The 23,196-nt window shown below is 34.3% G+C and overlaps 2 protein-coding genes across 5 annotated transcripts; both read right to left on the minus strand.

Annotated features, from left to right (window-relative positions):
- Positions 1-15,339: 15,339 nt before the first annotated feature.
- Positions 15,340-19,623, minus strand: LOC145014931 (uncharacterized). 4 transcript variants are annotated; one of them, XM_078973378.1, is made up of 4 exons: positions 19,195-19,623; positions 18,080-19,028; positions 16,680-17,574; positions 15,340-16,583 (listed from the first exon to the last, which is right to left on the minus strand). In XM_078973378.1, the coding sequence occupies exons 3-4, from the start codon at positions 17,542-17,544 to the stop codon at positions 15,445-15,447; spliced, it is 2,004 nt and encodes a 667-aa protein (XP_078829504.1). In that variant the 5' UTR covers positions 17,545-17,574; positions 18,080-19,028; positions 19,195-19,623; the 3' UTR covers positions 15,340-15,444. The 4 variants fall into 4 exon arrangements, with proteins under 4 accessions (XP_078829504.1, XP_078829501.1, XP_078829502.1 ...); XM_078973375.1 differs by having other exon boundaries at positions 18,080-19,118; XM_078973376.1 differs by having other exon boundaries at positions 16,680-17,570; positions 18,599-19,118; positions 19,195-19,622.
- Positions 19,624-21,488: 1,865 nt separating this feature from the next.
- On the minus strand, positions 21,489-22,957 carry LOC145018589 (Gibberellin-regulated family protein). Its single transcript, XM_078976468.1, has 4 exons — positions 22,746-22,957; positions 22,243-22,305; positions 22,121-22,154; positions 21,489-21,937 (listed from the first exon to the last, which is right to left on the minus strand). The coding sequence occupies exons 1-4, from the start codon at positions 22,815-22,817 to the stop codon at positions 21,756-21,758; spliced, it is 351 nt and encodes a 116-aa protein (XP_078832594.1). The 5' UTR covers positions 22,818-22,957; the 3' UTR covers positions 21,489-21,755.
- Between the last annotated feature and the right edge of the window lie 239 nt (positions 22,958-23,196).

Here is a 23,196-nt window from a genome sequence, read left to right on the forward strand (position 1 = left end):
GGACGAAATCAAAATTTGAATTCGTTTTTGTGTCGTGTTCGTGTCAAGATTAAAAAACACGACGTCGTGTCGTATCGTGTTCGTGTTCATAAATCGACACAATTAAGCATGTGGTTGTCGTGTTTGTCGTGTTATATATCTTTAAGTATGAATGAAATACACTAATAGTTGTAAAATATTATCTTTGTCGTGTCATGTCGTGTTGTCGTGTTTTAACTACTAAAGCCGTCGTCACCGTATCTAGTTCTAACTACTAAAGTCGTCGTCACCGTTGCCGCCGTCGCCTGCAGATCCAATAGCCGCCGTTGCTACCGCTGATGTCTCCAGTTTGATCTCCGCCGACATCCCTCTTCCATCTTTTATCTTCATCTATGACATTTTTTTAAATCGTCTCTCCCGATCAAACTATTGGGGTTGTTAGTATGTTAGCATCTAAGGTTTTGGCTTAAGACCCTTAAGGTTTAAGTTAGACCAATGACCTCTTATGTATCCATATTTATATGAGATTTAACCCTCAATATTAATCACCGTTTTTTTTTATATACTCCCACACCATTGTGCTGTGAGGTTTAAGCGGTTGCAAGATGGAGTGTGGTACGTATCGAAACACCATAACAGTTGGTTTTTCCCCATGCACCAATTCTCTATTTCTTCTTTTTACGCATATATGTTTATTTTAAAATAAATAACTATAAAAAATACATTAAACTTCATGATTTTTAATTTTCTATAAATATATACATATTTGAAATTCTAACTATATTTATAAAAAAACAATGTGAAGAATTGACATATGATTATCTCCAGACTCAATCAAAATGATATGATGTTGAGTTGATAGAAGAAGAGTATGAGTAGTACATTTTTTGGTCTTTAAGAACCAAAAGGAAGTCGTCATCATGGTTAAAAACAACATATCATATGACAACCGTTGAGTGAAAGTAAAACTGTTTTAAAAGCTAGATATAACCAGTAGTGTATGAGTAGTACATTTTTTGGTCTTTAAGAACCAAAAGGAAGTCGTCATCATGGTTAAAAACAACATATCATATGACAACCGTTGAGTGAAAGTAAAACTGTTTTAAAAGCTAGATATAACCAGTAGTGTATATGGGTGCACGAGTGGGTGTTGGTCCACCCATAACAAATTTGAGATCAAATATATTATATAGAGTTTTTTTTATTTCTTTTGAGTAAAAAATGCTAAGATTATAAATTGTAACATCGACCACTCCATTCTAAACTTAAATTCATAACGAATGAAATTATTTACATGTTGAGACATGTCGATTAAAGAATTAAGTCAACAATTTTTAATAGATCAAATTGTTAGCATAGTTTATTAGTTTGTATCTGCTTCTTATTATTGCCGACCCATGTGTGCTTTGTCCCGTTTTCTATACATTTGCATTCATTGTATATATATTGATTAATTGAATGAGAGAAAGGGTTACGTGTCACACCCGAAAACCGAGAACGGCGGAAACGTTCTGGGGTGGAGGACGTCATGTAAAGTATCACAACACAATATAACAGTAAATAAGCAAACAACATCATCCATTGCATTAAATATATAATTTTAATACAAGTGTGTTCCATACAGTTATAGACACCAAAAAGTAAATCAAAATAATAAGATGGGTCTTGAATGCGCTCCATCTTCTCAAAAGCTGGCCTCGGTACCTGTCTACTGACGACCTGAGAATACAAGTTATTTTGAAAGCGAGTATCAACATTAAGCTGGTGAGTTCATAAGTATTTTAGTTGTCGGTGTTTGTGTCAAAACATTTGAACGTAGTTATAAAAACGAGTTTGTAAACAGTTGTGATATAAACATGTGAATGTTTGTAAGTGTTTGTAAAAGTTTGAATCTCTTAGAAAAAACTATATTTTCTATTAAAAGTAGCCTTCTACCAAGGCGTAACTGTTTTGTATGTTCGTTTATTGTAAAAGTGTGTAATTTTCCCAAGTGTAACTATCATTGTCAAAATATAGTTTGTACATTAATGTTTAAGTGAAAAGATCACTAAATATGTAAAGGGTAAATTAATGAAGTACTCTACTGTTGTATTATAGGAACTACTGTTGTACTAACTACCTTAAACCGGATTTATATTAAGGTATCATGTGATTAATTGTACCATACTATCGACTAGGTAACAACGACAAATGTAGGTCGTAAAAAGGTATGACGTTTGGCACCCGCACACCTGCAGGTCCGGCTGTAGCTAGCAGCAAGGTGTAGGATAGTCAGTCCAGTATATATCTATACGCTAACTCACGCTCTCCCTCTAAGAGACTCTGGCTACAACTCGGGCCATGACATTGAAGGCATGCTCCGATACAGTGGATCACAATTTGTTAACGTATTCATGTATATGTAATGTAATGTTACTCGTTCTAGTATCGTTGTATATGTTCTCTTTCTAGTATAGTTGTATATGTTCTTCTTCTAATATAGTTGTATATGTTCTTCTTCTAGTATAGTTGTATATGCTCTCATAGTAATAAGTACTGACTCATGAATGAACTGACTCATTGATCTAGCAATTGTATAAGCATTATCCCGTGCTACCCATATGGTAACACACTAATGAAGTAACTGGTACGAATGATTCCGGAAGAACTTTTATGACTATATATGTACACATGATATATAATTAATATTGAAACGACCTTCGGACGGCTACCCGATATCCCACCAGACCACATCTCAAGCGCGAAAAGGAAATAGAGCGGACGACCTTCCTAAGCCTTTTAAACATTTCTTATATAACTATATATATATGGACATGCAATTTATAATAAGTATAACAAAGTTTTAAGTAAAAGTATTTGATAAGTAAAAGAGTTTGTAAAATAGTTTGAAGTAAAACAACTTTGAAAAACAGTTTGAATAGTAGTAAAATCATTGGTTTTGTAGTTATTAATCACATGTGATTGATGTAATAACTATAAGTATTCAACTTGTATCCCCCCCATAAAGCATTTAAAACATTTAAAAGTATTTCAAAGGTTAGTTAAAGGGGTATAAACTCACCTGTAGTGAGTGGATTGGATTGAAATATCGGATATGGTGCTAGGTGGCAAATGAAGACTTGTACACACGTACGAGCCTAGTTATCATATAATATATATATATATATATATATATATATATATATATATATAACTAATTAGCCAAAATATAACTAATAAATTAAGACTTGTACACACGTACGAGCCTAGTTATCATATAATGAATATATATATATATATATATATATATATATATATATATATATATATATATATATAACTAATTAGCCAAAATATAACTAATAAATTAAGTTGGAACACTCTAGAACATGAAAACACTTTGTATAAGTGCTATAAGTCCTAAGTGTTGCATTTAAGTTGTTGTGGGACAAGGCTAAAGGGGTTTAGGGTTCCAAATGACCCTATACACGAGTTTACTCTTCAATGAACCTCACACAAGGAATTTACGGTCGTAAACCCTTGAGTTTACGGCCGTAAGCTCCTAAGCTTAATGTAATTTTGTGTTTTGAAGTGTTACATGATTCCTAGAAGCAATTCTACTTGGTGGTTTAATCCTTGGATGATTTTAGAGTTTACTATCGTAAACTCATTTGGAAAGGGGTATTTTTATGTTTTCAAGTCCCATGCTCATCTAGGATAGGTTCTGGCCAATTATCTAAGGCTAATGAAGGCCTTAGGCACACTTTGGTACCCCCCCCCCCCCCTTTGATGTTCACGGCCCAAAGACCAAAACCATAAGAGATTACGATCGTAATCTCTCTTTGGGATGGACATTTGATGATTTAAGGTCCCTAAATTAACTAGGACTAATTCGAGGCTATTGTCCAAGGCTTTAGGAGTGATTAAGGCACTCTTTGGCCTTTGAGTTTGGAGTTCACGGTCCAAGAACTTATTGGGCCGTGAAAACCTAAATCTTGGTGTTTATGGTTGATTTCTAGTCTTAAATACACCTTCATACAAGCTTAAGGTAGTTATATATCACAGGGGAAGGTCTAGGCATCACTTTACCCTTATAAAAGAGTTTACTCCCCAAGGTGTTCTTGGGCGGTAAACTCTCGAATCTTGCATTTTTGCTATGAAATCTTTGTTATCAAACACATTATAAGCCATATAATACAACTAGAGAGAGGTACTCATGATTTGGGATGAAAGCCCGAAGATCCGTGAGAGAGAAATGACTTTTCTCTAGTTGGAAATGTAACTAATGAAATAATTTGGTTAAGAATCATATATATAGTCCTGGGATTTTTGGCAGAGAATATTTTTATTCAAGAAATGAACTCTAATATCATAGAGTTCTGAAATAACAGAGTTGCACGAAACCCTAGTGCATTCTCTATCATGATATCTCTTTAAGTTTAAACCCTGAAATACTTAAACTTATACGGAAAAGTCTAAAAATTTACTGCGACTGTTCTAACTTCTATTGACTTGATAATGTTCGTACAGAATGGAAATTTCGGATTGTCACATCATCCCCCCATTAGAAGGAATTTCGTCCTGAAATTAGAATTTAAGGAGATAAGATGTTACAAAATAACTAAGCGAAAAGATGAGGATATTTCAGTTTCATCTGGTCCTCATGCTCCCAAGTGAATTCCGGTCCTCGCTTGGCATTCCAGCAAACCTTCACAATCGGGATATGGCTTTGCTTCATCTGCTTGACTTCTCGGTCCATGACCTCTACTGGTTCTTCCACGAAGTTGAGGCTCTCGTTGATCTCAATCTCGTCGAGTGGGATTACAAGAGTCTCGTCGGACATACATTTTTCAAGTTAGAGACGTGTAATGTAGAATGTACGTTACGAAGTTCGTCGGGTAGATTGAGTTTGTATGCTACAGGTCCGATTCTTGAGAGAATCTCGAAAGGCCCTATATATCTCGGATTAAGCTTCCCACGCTTACCGAAGCGTATTAAGCCCTTCCAAGGTGAGACTTTGAGAAGGACTCGGTCTCTAGAGGCTTTCAATCGTTCACGGATCTGAACTATCCTCTCTGTCGTTTCCCGAATGATTTCCGGGCCGGTGAAGTACTGTCAGAAACTTGCCCCCTAGCTAATTGGGTATCCCCACTTCAGCCTAGCACATAGGGGATCTGCACTTTCGGCCATAGAGGGCTTCGAATGGAGCAGCCTTTATGCTCGTGTGATAACTGTTATTGTAGGAAAACTCGACAAGGGGTAAATGAGTATCCCATGCCTTTCCAAAGTCAATCACACAGGCTCTCAACATATCTTCTAGTGTTTGGATGGTCCTCTCACTTTTCCCGTCGGTCTATGGATGGTAGGTCGTACTCATGTCCAGCCTAGTTCCTAGGGAACTTTGTAACGACTGCCAGAACCTTGAAGTGAATCTACTATCTCTGTCTGAGATAATAGATAAGGGAACACCGTTCAGTCTTACAATCTCCCTAATGTAAGTTCTTGTAGGTTTCTCCATCTTGTCAGTTTCTTTGATAGGAAGGAAGTGTGCAGACTTGGTCAATTGCACTATCAGCAGGAGCATGGATGGGGTTCCATGACTCACCAGTAGCAGGACAGGAATGGGGCCCAAGATAGGCGAGGCCTTAGTACAGGAATAAAGTATAGTGTGTTCAGCTTATGTGTTATATGTTATGTTATATGTTTGTATGTGTTTAGCAGGCGAGGCCCAGAGACAGGCGGGGCCTAAGAGAAACAGATATGTATACTGAGCGGGGCTCGAAGCCAGACGGGGCCTGGATCAGGCGAGGCCTGATGCCGGACTCATCCGGAGCTGGGTGGGGCCCGATGTAGCGGGCGAGGCCCAGTGCTTGTAGTATGTAATTATGTATGGTATGTGGTAGGTTAGGGAACTCACTAAGCTTCATGCTTACGGTTTTCAGTTTTTGTTTTAGGTACTTCCGGTAGCGGAGGGAGGAGCTCGGGGTGATTGCATGACACACACCATTGTTTGTTTAGCCTGGGATGTTATACTCTGATAAAACAAAATAATGTTTTAGACATGATACTCTAATGTGATATGTTTTGAATGAGTGGTCGACACTTGTGGTTTTATTATTAAATTAAAAATGAAATTTTTGGTCACGTTTTTTGGGATGTTACAGTATGTATACCAAGCGAGACTCGATGTCGAGCGAGGCCCAATGACTGTATTGTATACTATCGTTTTGTGATTATCGCATGTGTTAGCATGATTATATGTTATATTTTTATTATGTGTACCAGGCGGGGCCCGATGTCGGATGGGGCCTAATGAATGACAGATCGGTAATCCGAGCGGGGTTCGATGTCGGGCGGGCTCGAGACCAGGTGGAACTCAATGTCGGATGGGGCCCGGTATGTGTTTATTTATGTATGATATATGGTATTTTGGGGAACTCACTAATATTTGGGCTTACGGTTTTTAGTTTATGTTTCAGGTATTTCAGGATCAAAAGGGAAGAGCCTGGGATGATTGCAGAGCACACGCCACATTTTTCTGCATTTTGTGATTTACTTTGATATGATATGATGTAGTGACTTACTTTGGTCTATTTGGATTGTATAACAATGTTTTGAAGTACCGTTTTATTTAAATTAAAAATAAAATTTTGGTTCTTATTTTTGGGACGTTACACATCGAAGTTGATTGCCACTTCATTAGAGAGAAATATGATCATCGAATAATCAGCCTTCCACACGTCTCAACCACTATGGAGATGGCAAATATCTTCACCAGATCTTTGGCAAGACAACAACATAATTTTCTTGTTAGTAAATTGATGCTAGTCAATTTACCAGCATCAATTTGAGGGGGGATGTCAAAGATATTACTACATATTTCATGTTTTAGATTAATCAGCAAAATATCTTTGCTATCACAATCTTTTATTGTCAGTAATTGTACATAATTTAGTAAGCTGATTTATAGGCTAGAAATCTAAAATTTAGGCTGATAATTAGCTTGTATATTCAGTATATATACTTAAGATTCTTCTAAATGAGAAAACATGTCTTTTTTCCAAAAACAAGTCTCTAAATTGTCATGTAGAGTTTTCCTGCAAAAATGTTGACTGTACGAATATCTATCAAAAACTGTTATATGCAATTTGGGTGATTTTTTAAATGATGACTTACTTGTCCTTTAGGATTCAGGAAAGCTTCAAACATAGACATATTGTTGAAGCGCTTACGTGCAAGAAATGATCATGTTCTTTTGTTTGCACAGATGACCAAGATGTTGAATATCATTGAGGTACGACCTACATTTTCAAATTTTATCTCATTGTTTACGTAAATGACATGTGAGATTGAATGGAAAATATGATTTGATGCAGGATTATATGAACCATAGGAAGTATAAACATTTAAGGCTTGATAGGTCATCCACAATAATGGACCGCCAGGACATGGTCAAAGACTTCCAGCAGCGGTGAGGAATACCGTCAATTCCTCAACTATTTATAATTATTCCCCATTAAAATTTAGATTTTTGTTGTAATGAGTCACAGGAATGATATATTTGTATTCTTGTTGAGTACAAGAGCTGGTGGGGTTGGAATAAATTTAACTACTTCTGACATAGTAATTTTTTATGAAAGTGATTGGAACCCTACTTTGGATTTACAAGCAATGGATAGGGCTAATCGCTTGGGTCAAAATAAATATGTTTGTTACTTTTACCACACAGATTTTTGTTGGATTAGTGTCTAAGTCCATAACTATTTTGGTATGCACTTGACCCGATGGTGCATGGTCCTTTTGGGTTGCCTTCACCAAAGCAACTTGATTGGAGAAATGAATAAAGAGAGAGAGGATAATATGATTTATTAATATGTTATAAGAATAATATATTAAAGGAGAAATCATATTTGTTTAATTAATATTGGTCAATAATTAATTAAGAATTAGTTTTGTGATCAAATGTAATTAATTAAACTAGAGGGGCTGATTTGTAATTATGTGATAGTTACAAAATAAGGTAAGGATTATCTTATTTATATGGTGGACGAATTTAAGGTTGGAAAGCCTTAGAATTCGAGTATGATAAGGATTCAAGGATTATCTTATTGGTTGCTTAATGGATAATCAACTAGATAAGGATAATGACTGAAACCCTATCTCTACACCTATATAAACACCCCTAGGGTCATGAATTCGTGTATCCCTTCCCAAGAGGTCCTAGATACGAATTCTAACCTCTCACCTCTCTCTTTATACCTTCTCCATTTGCTTATGGTGTTTGTAAGCCATTAGAGGAGTGACACTTGTGACTCTAAGCATTCCAAAGTCAATCCAAGGTGGGGTTGTGATTGTTATTGCTATATAACAATCAAGGTATGTTCTTAAACCTAATTACATATTAATATGATTACATGCATGCTAGAATTAGGGTTTATAGTCTTGGATTCAAAGCATGTACAATAGAGAAACCTAGATCCAAGCTTTAGGGTTTGTATGAGAACATAGGATGTCTTATGACCAAAACCCATCAATTTTACCCAAGACAGACAGACTGTTGAAGAACAAAAGTCATAACTTACAGGGACGTATATATATATATATATATATATATATATATATATAATTTGTTTTTCTATGATATGTAGGTGATGGTGTATAGCTTAATATGTAAAGAGAATGTTTAAGAAAAGATTTTACAGAGAGCTAGCTAGAAAAGTACTGTCCAACAACTTGTCATGACTGGTGGTCATGTACAAGGCAACCTCTTAGCCCCTAAAGATGTTGTTTCTTTGCTCATCGATGATTGTAATTATGATGATGCACAAGAACAACTAAAACAAATTCCCACACAGGTACGCTAATAGCAACCTACTTTCCTTTTTATTTGTTTTTTTATAATAGCATCTTACTTTCTTTCCCACTTACTCAACTGCATGCATGCAGGCTCAAAAAGATAGACAAAAGAAAAAGGGTATAAGGATAAATGAAGAAAGTGATGCCTGTTTTGAAGATATTGCTACACCTCGAACTCCATTCCATGAAAAAACCACTTTTATCAATTGAAAGGTACATCTACATCACACAGATCAAGTGAGAAAAGCAAGACTAGATGCTAATCAGAATTGTGGCTCTAATACCATGACAATTTCGAGACCTGTTTTTCGGAAAAAGATGTGTTTTCTCATTCAGAAGAATCCTCAATATATACTGAATATACAAGCTAATTATTAGCCTAAGTTACCGATTTCCAGCCTATAAATCAGCTTAATAAATTATGTACAATTATTGACAAAAAAAGACTGTGATAGCAAAGACATTTTGCTGATTAATCTAAAGCATGAAATTATCAGTAATATCTTTGACACTGCATTGTTGGACATGACCCGAAGATCTTGTGAGCATGTTTCTCAATTTCCTGTATCAAATGGTGAGTAGTTGGGACACCTGATGTTCTTGAACCATTACAATCAGAGGTGCGTGCAAACCCAACTAACAACCTCTTACTCCAAACTTCATGCAATTCCTCAAACCTTTCTGTAACTAAAATCTCTATCCCACCACTTTACATTAACCTAAGTAACAAAATGCAAACAGTATCATAACACATTTTTATTTTTAAGCACATGTGTATATAAGATCCAATAACACAACTTACAGGTGGTGCCCTATAACGCCTGTGTTTCTGGACCTGTAATTAATGATGATATAATAGTCTAGGTTAACCTTTGTAACCCGTTTTGAAATAATAGAAGTGTATTATTTGAGTATTATGTGTTTTGTGCTTAACCGCTTAATTATGTGGTTTGATTAATTAAGAATAAAAATAAGCGTCAAAATTTAAGTATAAAATAAACTTGATATCTTTAGATAATGTTGTAGTAGTTGAAACAAGGTTTCCGAAGATATCAAGAATGCCGAAATCCGAGTTATAACGAAAAAGTTATGACCTGTTGAAGTTTCGCGACGGAACCGACAACGCTGAATAACGTAAAAAGTGAAATTTATGTTAGAGTGATATTTAGCCTTAGTGATCTAAACTAGAATCGAAGATCTCGTTGTTAGGATCAAAGCGATAAAAAGTAAGGCGAGAACGGACGCCAAACGAAGAAGTTATGAATTTATAACGAAATTTTCTGTCCCAGCCTATTAAAAATAAATAATAAAAATAAAGTCAAAATTAGCCGACGGAGTCTAAACGAAAGTTGTAGAGCGTAGTCTCACCTTCGCGTGGATATAAAGAACGTCGAAAACGGAGTTCGTATGAATTTTCGAAGTTTATTAAATAATTAATAATTAAATTTAATTATTAATTCTTGGTATTATCCGGAGGCGAGTCACCGGACTCATCCGAGGTACGCCCCGCGTACAGCGAAGAATGTCGACACTCGCACTCGAGGACTTCGGATGACGCATGCAGTGACGTTTCGGAGGCAGTACGCCCCGCGTACCGTACTGCGAGGCCTCAGCCTCCTATATATAGGATGCGAGGGGTCCGGGCTTAATTGCTCATTTCTCCTCCATTTTGTGCCGAAGCTCTGCATTTTAACCCCCGAAGCCCCGGTAATATTCCCGAGTCCCGAAGCAAGTCTCGAGATCCCGAAGATCCCAAGAAGTGCGGTTTCCGAGCCGAAGCTCTGCCCACGAGAAGTTCGATTTTTGTAGAGATTTTCCAGATCTGCTGAGGATTACTACTTCTACAAGCCGTAGTGTTGTCCGATCATCTTCTGATCAAGTGAGTGTGTAGTTAATTTCTTCTAACGCATAATTATGAAGTATTTTATACGAAATACGTGTTATGTGTATAATTTTGTTGTTATGTGCGTGAATGTATATTCACTCTCTTCAATCTCATAGATCTGATTTGTTTTCTATGAAATACATGTTATGTGGGTATGCCTCATCTGTTATGTGAAATATGTATTGGATGAAAATGCTATACAGGTTTTAAACTATGTATATAAATATATATTTTTATCTACTAATATGTTGGGTAGAACATGGGTAGATAGTTGGTGTGTAATAAACAGATGAGAGGCCTCTATGTTGTTAATGTTGACCTAGTTATTCAGCAGAGTATGGATAACGATCACAGACTCCTTCTAGACAGTCTCGTGGAACGCTAGCAGGTTCATAACCTGTAGGTGTTGTGAACGATGTGTTTACCGGTGTACTCTATCCCCCTCATGGTTGCCTTTAGGATATCTATTGTTGAGGAAACCCCTTAGCAGTAATGTCCGTCCCGATGAAAATCCTAGATTAGGTCCCTTGAGATAGATGTTGTTTTAGGGACGTAAAGTGAGGATAACGGGAATGGGTAATCGGGATAGTGATTGGTTGGTGAAATTAAATATAATTTATTTATTGTGGGTTGAATACCCTATATGCTCACCAGGCTCCCAAGCCTAACCCACTCAGTTTTATTTGTATTACAGGAAGTGGCGCAAGGGCGTAAGATGGATGAACCATCAAGTTGTTTTGTTTACAAGTCTGCATATGTATATATTTGTTGAATGACTTGTAATGTTATCGTTTATGCTTATTGGTCTGTATCGGAACATGACACCCCGAGTTTTGAATTATATAACGAAAATACATTTCTTTTATGAAATGCTTTGGTAAGCATTGTTTTATCATGTTTTGTTTTTGGGAACAAATTCCGCAACTCTTTCAAATCAAAAGGATTTACTCTGAAATTATTTTAAAAAGCATAAATGAAAATCGGTCTTTTTTTGGCCGTGATTTTGGGGATGTCACATGCCCTTGTTTTAGGAATGAAACATAAATCTAAATGAAGGAGTCAACTTACATTGGATTCAATCAATCCGGATCCGATCATGATGTGGGAAGACCAAACTCTCAAATTGAAGTCTCTTGCTAACATATTTTGATGGAAATAGTAGCATTCTTGTGATTGCTCTTACTTTTTCACTTCCAAGATTCTTGGATATAATATCATCATTCTGTGAAATTTGTGATGTTGCCTTGAACTCAACTTACAATGAACTGTAATTTCAGTCTTCCCGGTTAACTCAGAAACCACATCCTTTTTAACACGTCTCAGCATGAAAGACTTTAAAATGGCATACAATCTGCTTAGTTGGTGCTCGTTGAGAGTTCCACGTTATTTTGCATGGTTTTCTATGCCTCTAGAGAACCATTTGTTAAATTGTTCATTTTTTATTTTTTAACCCAATAAGCAAAATATAGTTCAATATATATCGATGGAATGCAAACGGGCAACAAGCTGCGCCGCTAGTCCTTTTTGGATGGCAAAACTAATCTTTTTGAAAACAACACCTGTGGATCCAAATAATAAAGCTTAGAAGTGTCTTCCATCTTATACCGTCAGTAGTTTCCAACAAATGGAATTGAGTATTTTACTATTTTTTTACAAGAGAATATAAACTTGTTCACAAAGCAAATGATGGACACCAAATCGTAAAATTAAAGACATAAATGAAAACTAATCTCCCTTTCTAATAAATAAATAACTTTAATCTAAACCTGCCATGTGTCGCATTCTTTACCTGCCACGTGTATGCTTAATAAACTTCCAAAAATCAACATCAATACGATTTACATGCATTTTAATATAGATAATGCATATATGATATCCCTAAAAACCAGCTATTGATTTTAATGAATTCCACTAATTAAGGGATACATTCTGGTATTTACCTTAATTATCTGATCTTCAGTTTAATTCTTATACCTATATACGCCAACCCCTTCCTTTACCAAGAATACCCCGCTAATTTTCTTTATCATCTTCATCACAGCGAGTTCAACAATTCTGTAATACAGAGTAAATAGAAATCACGTTAGTTCATATTCAATCACCATTAACCATCTTACTTTTTTCTTGCAATTGCATACTTTTATAGATGATAAAGAGAATTGTTCAAAAGGCAAATAAACATTCTACTTTGCTTTTGAAAACAATTATCACGCATGATAAATTATGATTTTTTTTCCTTTAACTTTTTTTTAAGCATGTCCTTATGTCCTTTTTTTTTTGCATTTGTCATAATATGGCATCCTACTTTGTTTTGAAGTGATTTTTTATATGATATCATTATGCTACAAAAAAATATTACTTATATCATCTTACTTTGTTTTTATTGAATCAACTGGTTTTGTATCAACGTACTTACTACTCTAACGAAACCAATTCCTAGAAAGACACATCATTTTTAAAATCGATAGATTTCAAATTGCTATGGATTTCACTATAGCGTAAGGTATTGAAGAAAGGAATTCCATTCCATTCTTCTTTTGTTTTATTAATTATACTAAAATTCCCTCATTATATGTTGACTAAAATAATGTCTGATCTTTCACATTCTTAATGAACTCTGTCACAGAACTACACAAAAAGAACTTCAATATCACATGGTAGTAGCCGCTAAACTATTGAAAATACTGTTGAGCTTCATTATTTTTTATTTACCTATCTACATGATTATGCTTTGGCTTTATCTTTTTAAGCTGAAACAATCTTGCAACCTGTCCTTTCTGCATATATGGCTGCCATCTTCACTTTGAATGTTAGATGTAGGAAATAGCAATGCACTTTGAGTTTGTTCATGATTTCCAAAATTAAACAAACACCCATTTATTATATGTAAACCCCGATTTTTACCTAAAGTATGTACCAAACCCCTTAAGTACATAAAAAATTCATTTTTTCCGAAATTACTCACAAGATCCTAATTAAAAATTGATTTATGTCAAAGCATAATCTTGAAGCTCTTGAGTCCATAAGCTTTTCATCTTCTCCAGAGAAAACCTTATTTATTTACCTATTCTTAGTCGTCGTCGACACTTCATTCTTGAATATCCAACATTACCGCCAATAAGTTGCAAAATCAGATCACAAGGGAAGCCTATGCGCCATTTTTGCTTCGTAACTCTTTGAAGGGAGTTCGATCTCATTGCCGGCATGATTTCTTCGTCTTAATTTCTCACCTGAAAGGTGTAGATTTCAATATCACTCTATGAATGAAATTCCTAAATCTAACATACAGTTTAGTCCCTGTAATTTTTAGGTTATATTATTTTATTCCCTCTCTTTTATTGATTTTTAAGCAATAGGAATGTAGTTGTTTCTAGCGAAGTCACCTTAACAATGCTTTTTCCTATATGTTAATTTAGAATAAATTATTTTAAGTTCAACCATAACTAAGTTTTTAGTCTGTATTTAGCAAGTATAATTTGGATGGTTTTTATAAATAGACTACTAAAATAACATTTCGTGGTTAGGTAAGATCATATTAATTTTATGTGAACCACAAATATGTTTTTAATATTTATTTAACAAAAAAATCCTTCTTAATATAAAATTTTGTTTAAAACATTGCTATGATTCATCACTTGTGATATGACCAACAACAATTCAAATTTTAAATAACTAATTACTTACAAATAATAATAAATTAATTGATAGTTATCAATACAAAGTACATTCATATAATATATTTTTTACATAAATAAATATAAACATTTATGTGATCTACACAATAGGCTATACAAGTATCTTTTAATGGTAGTGGTAAACAAATTGACTTACGAACCAATTAAAAAACATTACAGATGTTTACACAACTTAGATAAAAAAAAAATTAAACATGATTACCAAAAAATACCAAACTTAAATAAATTAACAAAATCTCATTAGTATGATATTCTATTGCATATTCTTTCATTTTTATAATAAAAAGATGATTCATTATAATATAAGATATTTTAATTTTAATTTTTTTTATTAAATACTACTGTTTTGCATATTCATAAAACTTCATTAATGCTAATGAGAGGAGAAAAATTCAAAAATTATATTTGGATAAAATAAAATTCCAAAAATATCCATTGATACCTCAAAATTCATATATTATACATTTTCAAAACATGTGTATTGAAACAGTAGTCCTAACGGCAAGAAATATCAAACATTGTTGTTTTATTTCAGGATTGTCTTTAACACTTTCAGACACAAAGTTTTCATTCAAATTCAAAAGAATACAATATTTCTTAGCTGTTTGTTTTGTTATGACTATAAATGAAAGTTAATCCCAATCATTGTTAAATATATGTTTGTTTTTGCAAGAACATTGATCACACACGGGCAATTATGTCATTGCTTTATCCAAAGTATAAAGTAGAAAAAGATTGAAGTTGTTAATTTTAGATAAATAGGATAATTCGACTAAAAAAAACTTCCAATGTAATATACAAAGAAATATTTCAAAATATATGTTCAACTATTATTTTACTTTTCACATTATTTAATGTTTTCTTACAATAAATATTATGCTATATTTTTTGTTGATATATTTTGTTTTTGTCTTTATAATAACTATAAAAATATCAACCGTGGTATAACCTAGTTAAATGAATGATTTAAAGATACAAATAATAAAGGTACACGTGTTTAGTAAGACCAAGCATCAAGGACTAAACTTGATCAATTGCCAAATAATTAAATTAAAGACAATTCCAATGAACTGAATACTCGCACTCCAAGCACTTGAAGATCATATCGTACTGTAATTCTTTGGTGCACTTTTTGCACAGACCATGGGACTGAATCCCTTGAAGAAAGGATAGCCGATGTGGGTGAAGTCTTTTGATCTCAACTGTTCCTCCAAACTTGACATTGAGATAACGAAAGACGCGTCTTCTATACTTTTTTTCATATACATGTTGCTCACACCCAAGGATTAAGGGTGCACAAGCAGGATGCATAGACTGGGCACAACAACTACAATGATAGAACCACTTGTTAGGGTCAAATATGTCCTCACAAATTTCACAGAAGTAGTCGCTGGGGTGGTTCTCAACTGGATTGTATCTTAGGCTCAATGGATGCTTATCGAACTGGTGCCTCATCACTCCAGGCAACAAGAAAGCACACTCCGTATCCAAGTAGAAATCACAGGAGGGGCAATGGAAAGCGATATTGCAATTTTTCAGGTAACACTTACATGAATTGCAATATATTTTTGATAAATCAGCTGGAGAAGCATTGATTCTTGAGAGGAGATGGCCTGGGTGAGCTTCATGTGTGATTTCTTTAGGTAGGAATGCACAATTGATATCCACATAATACTTACATGCAGTGCATCCATATGCAAAACCATTACAAAATAAAAGACAAATGTCACAGTAAAATAAACCCAATAATTGACGAGGGTTGTTTGACATGAGAACAAGTGCATGCTGTGGATGGCCCGGGTGGTCATGTATTTTGGAAGGTAGCCTGGCACACCACTCATGAAGAACAAAACCACAACTACTTATTTCAGAACACTTGTAAAATGGCATTTCCGTAATTGGTTTCAAACATCCGTCACATAATACTTGAACTTTCTTCATGGGGCTGTGAAGAACAATTAGTACTGATGTTTGTTGTGTGTGTGTGTCTAAAAGAATCAGTGGGTGTTTATGGCTAAAATGGTTGAGCATTTCTCCGCCATGCTCTTCTTCTTTAATCATAGTAATAAACTCTTTCTTATTATTTAAAAAATAGTGTCTGAGAAGGTTGTAACTTTCATCCGGAAAGGGACAATGGAGAAGATTAGGATAATCGTCGTCTTTGAAATTTTTGTAAGTCTTGCCACCACCTGATAAGATAAATGGCAGTCATTGAAAAATAACAAACCAAATTATAAAGTAAAACAAAATAAAGAGAAGAATAAACAAGTTATATATAAGATTACCTGGATGTAAGAAGATTGACATAAATGGCTCTCTCATTGAAGTCGCACAATTAATATGGGCATAGTATTGACATTTATCGCATTTGTAAAGCCAAAAGTAACTATCGAAGTACTTCTTACAAACTCTGCATGTAGGATAGTACTTAGCTACTATATCAATTACAGGAAAGGAATAGGCAAGGGTAAGTGGATGAGAATGAGTGAAAGTGGCATCAGTATGTTGTTGGATGAGTAACTTTGCAGGCAACAAAGCACAATCTAAGTGGATGGAGTACCAAGAACAAGTGGTGCAGTGGTAGAAGGTCCCTTGATGTTTTTCGCCACAAGCACTGCAACGTGATACCAACTCCTTGGCCATACGTTGCAGTTGGTGAGGGTGGCTTGGGTGGTCCATCTTTTGTTGAGACATAGTAGCACATATTATGTCCATATTGATTTTGCAAATGTCACACGTGTAATGGAATAATTCCTTTTGCATAAGATTGCAGACACTGCATGTCCATTCTATTAATTTTGGATCATGTGTCCAAAAGAATCCTTTAGACAAGGTAAGATTATGGTAGGGATGGGGATCATGTGATGGGTGGTTTTGTAGGGTTTTTGGCATTTCTGCACAAAATTGGTGCAACAAGTAGTCATCATGACAATCCTTACACTTGTAGTAACTCATATGGAATGAGTAGATCCCTTCCTTACACATTTTGCACTGTCCAACATGTTTCTCTTCAGCCACAAAATCCTCCTCCTCACCTTCTTCTTTCTCTTCTTCATCATCATCATCAGAGTTTTCATTATCATGGCTAGCAGGTTGCAAACGAACAAGGCTGAGCATATGCTCATGAGTGAAGTGCAAAAGCTCCTCCATTGTAGGTAGCTATGTCAATGATATCACTAGCTACCACAAAGAAACATATATATATATATATATATATATATATATATATATATATATATATATATATATAAACATGAAGCTTTACACCATTGTAACAAAAATAAAAATACTCATATTAGATCCAACATATGTAAACTTAAAATAAAGCATTCATAAATCACAAATCATCAAATACATAATCAAACCATTTTTTTTTTCTTAGTAAATTCAGTCTTTGTAAACTTTTATAAAATCCATAATTAAATATCGCAATATGTGTCCTAGTAATATACAAAATAACTCTATAACAATCTATATTTTATTCTAAACGGTTTATTAATCTTTGGATTCATAATACTCCAACAAAGATGTCATGACAAATTCACAAAAAAGTTGTCAACATTTATGTTTTTAGCCAAACATTCTCTTGATGTACATTTTGATTTCTAATAAGCACACTATCTTTGTCAATTATCCAAACAAAATATATTTGTTAACCTGAAAAATGAAATAAAAAGTGACATACCTCTTGTATCGCACAAACGACGAACTGAATATAAAAGTTGCAAAGGAACTTATATTTTGACAGTAAGATGGGAAAGAAATTGACCATTAAAAGACAACGAAAAAGAATTTGTTTGATTACACGCAAAGAACTAACCTTTATTTACAAAATCTTTGCTTTGATTTTCCAATACAAAGTTGTTTCTTATTCTATTCTTGGATTGCATGGAAAGCAAATTAAAATTGTAATATTCCCTCATCTTTATTTGAGAATAATTCATTCATACAAAAGACATTCTCTATCAATATACTTGTTTGTTAAATGGAATCATGGAAACAACTAATCGCATTAACAGGACATCTAATAGCTAACAATGTATATGTTGTGTGCCATCTCAGTAAACCGAAAGGCAATTTACTGATAATAGCAACGTAACTTACCTTTTCTTTTACCAATATATAGGCAATGTACTTTATTTTCTACCCATTTTAGCAACACATTGATACTAGAATATGTAAGTCAGAATAGCAACATGCTTACATTTCGCTATCAATATAAGCAACATGCTTTTCCCTGTAGGCAAGGCTATTTCAATCCTGTATTTGATCCTAGACTGCTCTTCATGCCTAATCTGACATACCATTAAACGCAAAACCAGGACTTGTCAAACTCTTGTATTATTTTGTGCCTTGTATCTCTTCTCTTGTAGTTATAGACATGCTAATGCTAGCTAGGCATGGCTCTGAATCGTGGTCTTCATCACTACTATACACGTTATATTTATTTCGTCTCCTTTTCTTTTCAGACATCATTCCATTACTATGGTCTGCTTCCCCACTTGTTGATTACCAAATCATTAACTTCAATACTAGGTATAATAGTCCTTCCAATGGATACACCAAGTATTACTACTATTGGCATAATAATCAAACTCATCTTCTGCTCGTGGTAGTTGAAAGTTCGTCAAAGACTAAAAATAAACCCAACAAATAACTCGCATTATTTTGTGGTAATACCAAAATTAAAATCTTGGTAAACCCTAGACACGAGTGATGTGAATCTACAAATCAACAATCAAATAGAAGAAAACGTAAATTTAATTGCAAAACAAGCGAACATAATTTACGCATCCAAACCTCAAGATTGAAGAGATTTCCTTAGCTGCGTATGCGGGTCCATAGTATCTCGTGGTTCGAAACGAGGAAAGATGAAAACCCCTAGGTTCATGAATAGAAGGATTGATGGTGAAGAAGATGTAATCGAGTATTTACTGGTGGCATGAAGAAAGAACGGGCATGTAGTCGTTGGAGGAACCGCGGAAGAGATAAGGAGGTGATGGCGCAGAGGGTAAGGAAGTTCCCAGGCGAACAGCGATTTGCGCGAATGGTTTAACCTCCGGTTGCTAACATGAACCCATTTGGGTTGGGAGGAGGGGGATTGTTGAACGGCTAATTTGCGCTACAACGGTTTCCTTTGACTCTGTTGTTTTTTCGGTGAGACGCATGAAAACCTGGTAGAGATTTACACCCCGTTCCCGAGTTGTAGCAAAGAAAAGTTGTAGCAAAGAAAAGAAGAGAAGAGAAAAGAAAGTAAGGAGAGAAAAGAAGAGAAGAGAAAGGAAAAGAAATTTGTCTTTTGTGTTCCCGAGTTGGAGAGAAATGGAAGGAAAGTTAAACATTTTGTTCTTTCTCTCCAAATCCTTCCAAATCGGAAGGAAAGTTAGGAGGGAAAGTGATCCCTCCATTTCCTTCCACTTCTCTCCTTTAATGAAACCCGGGAACACAAAATTCTCTTACTTTCCTCTCACTTCCACTCATTTCCTTTCTTTTCTCTTCTTAAATTGAACTCAGGAACGGGGTGTTAGGTTCATTAAAGTCAAATGTTTGAAACTTAGTTTTAAAAATATATATTTTTTTACAGATTTATTCGGTATGATCGAACATTTATGTCAAAATTAACGGTTTTAATGAACCAAAAAAATCAAACTTAAAGGCTTTTATGAAAAAAAAAAAAAAATAACATCAAACATTTTTATCAAACATAAAGGCTTTTTAACGAACTAAAAATACACAAAAGGGTAAAACTGAAAAAAGAAAAATACCAAACATTCAATTTTAGTGAACCTAAAATCCGCAAAAACATAAATTCATACATTTCTGTCAAATTTAAAAAAAAAATTATATCACTATCCATTTTCTAGTGATAGCAAAAAGTATCTAGTATCATCACGCTTGCGATATCATAAAATTACCTCTATGTACACATATTTAACAAAAAAAAATATAGAAAAATAAAAGTTTGATTACCTCCACGTACTCCCATGTATGCTAGCATATGTTGGATGATACCAACATTCCCTTAAGCACTTTATCCCTTAAGACCTTTTGTCTAGAGCTTAGATTTAGATTCAAAACATCGACTTATGTCATGAAGTTTCCATATTTATGACTTTTCATGGCTAGAAAATGTCCAAAAGCTAAAACTATAACTTATTTATCCATTAAGACATGTTAACTCTTGCATGGAAAGGATAGAATAACCAACATCACATTTTTATGGTTCCTAAAAGTTCCATAATGGATAAAATTTCCAATTTTATCCATTAAGAAAGGTATGTAATTGCAATCCATTGGGTGTCCTATTTGTGGTACAGGATGCGAATCTGCCAATCATGTTTTTTCAACTGTGGAGAGGAAAGGGTGGTATGATCATTAGTTCCTCAATGGTGTGGTTTGACATTCCCTAATTCATCCTCCATTAAATAATGGTTGTCATGGGTGGATGATCAAAATATTTGCCGTGTTAACAGGGATCAGTTAGAAGTGATAGTAATTACAGCGTGTTGGGTTATTTGGAGATTTCGCAATTCAGATGTTATTATGGGGTTCAAATCAGCAAAAGTTCATTGTTTGATAATATTTTTTTGAAGTCGTTTTATTGGTTAAAGTTTCGAGATTCCAAATCCGTTGTTAATTGGAATGCTTGGCTTTTGAACCTTTGTAATTTTATTCTTATTCTTTTCTAGCAAATTGCTAGAACTCTGAATATATGACATGGTAGTTGTTCAAAAAACAAAGTTATCATATATGAAGCGCCTATTTAGGGTGGTTGGAATGGATTCAGGTTGACTTCCCACACTGACTAAGGTGTTACTCCGACATCGGAGGAAACACTATCCCCACTACTAGTACAAAAAAAATGTTCTTGGGCAGGTTCTACAAACCAACCGAGTTGGCTTGGACGCAAATATGGAAAAAGGGGAAGTGGGTTGGAAGGGAGTGGCTTCGGAGGGAACACGACTCTTCCCTTTTCAAACCTCCGGCATCAAAGTGAGGCACGAAATGGATCTCATCCACCCTTATAATCTTAAGGAGATAAGATAAAAATGACAACAACAAAGTAATTCTAAATCTCAATGCAATACATAATCTAATACCAAGAAGAATGTAATAAAAGGAAACTAACTATATACCAACATTCTGTTTAATTGATATGCTAGCCTATCAATAAGCTATCTCAATGTAGCTTATAAACTATTTTATGAGTTACGATAAGCTACTTTTATGGTCTACCAAACCCTAAATTACAATAAACTACTTTATTTATGCCAAACAGACCCAAGAATAACTACCATGACATAATGTCATCGATATTAGAACACGATGGATTTATGGTAAGAAATTAGAAAAAAGATAAATCAAGGGCATTTAGGGCCTCCTCTTTTTGTTTTCCAATCATTGTAACATGGACATAATTGTTTGTTCCCATAGGTCCCTGGAGGTACACACAAGCATGTGGCACAACACTTCTGGCAAAAGAACATGCATGGCTTCTTGAAAGCAGTTTTTGAGCACCTACTCGTGCATCTTGGTGCACATTCTACATCACAATCAAACATACCCAAAATAATCATTGTGTCGTTATATAATAATATATTAAAAATATGGAATCAAAACTCATGATGTCACGTCCTAACATGTTCAAATTTCAATATGCGAGGGCAAATATGAACAAATAATTTATTGGTTTTTGTATGTATTGGAAAAAAGATTTGATACACACCTCTAGGTTGAAGGCTGCCTGGAGTTGCCCCATACTGCAATTGATCATTAGATGAAGAAGATGTTAAAACAAGTGTTTATTAGTTTGATGTTAAGTGTGGAATTCGAGGAAACAAAATGTACCATGGTAACATTTCCTGGTGATTGTGGCTGAGGTGCCGGAGATGGTGAGAACATTAATTTTGCCTAAACCATAAAACCATAGTATATACAATTACACTTAACCATCTTAGTAGTATAATGATCAAAGAAAACATTTTTCATAGGAGTCTAATCACTGGTGCTTGTTTATGTGAAAATGTTTCACATTTGTCTATTTTATGCAAGAAACTGGTTTTATATAGGTTTGTTTGACATTTTTGCTTTAAATTGGTAAAAATAAGAATACATAAAGTAATTTAATCAATTTTTTTTCTATCTTATTCTTTATTTTATTAATCAGTTAGAATAAAATATAACGCACAAATCCAGAGGTTTTGGCTCATGACATTTAAGTTGTCATTTCCATCTCAATATTGGTGATGAGATTGTGGGTTTAAGTCTGGTTAATAACATTAAAAAGTATATACGGATTCTTATCATATATACTTTTTAGCAACAGAAAGAAGAAGCATAGTGTTTCTTACATGGTTGTTTGGGATACGTAGAAGAAGCACCATTCCAATGAATATCATCACGACACTTGTTTCCAATGCCATTATCCCTCTAACCCCTGCTAAAGCCAAGGTGTGTGTGTGTGTTTTGGTGTTTGAAGGGAGAGACTTATAGACAGTAGCTTCCACAAATACCAACAAAAATGAGTCACCAAATTATATATGAAATAGAAACATTTATTTCTGTATCCAAACGCCTATAAAAGATAGAAGAACAAAAAGGTGTAAAGAGCCTTCCAAAATCGTTAGTTTGCCACATTTATCAAGAATATATAAGATGTTTCTTATTAATTGACTTAATTAACCATGTTTTCTCTTATATCATTTTTGTTGTTTTGAGAATATAGTAACTAGTAAGTGATGGTTATGACAGTTTTATGAAAATTTATTAAAATAAATCATCAATAACGGCTAAGATGATAGA

Source organism: Lactuca saligna, chromosome 9 (assembly GCF_052625555.1).
Source record: "Lactuca saligna cultivar CGN05327 chromosome 9, ASM5262555v1, whole genome shotgun sequence".
Taxonomy (NCBI): domain Eukaryota; kingdom Viridiplantae; phylum Streptophyta; class Magnoliopsida; order Asterales; family Asteraceae; genus Lactuca; species Lactuca saligna.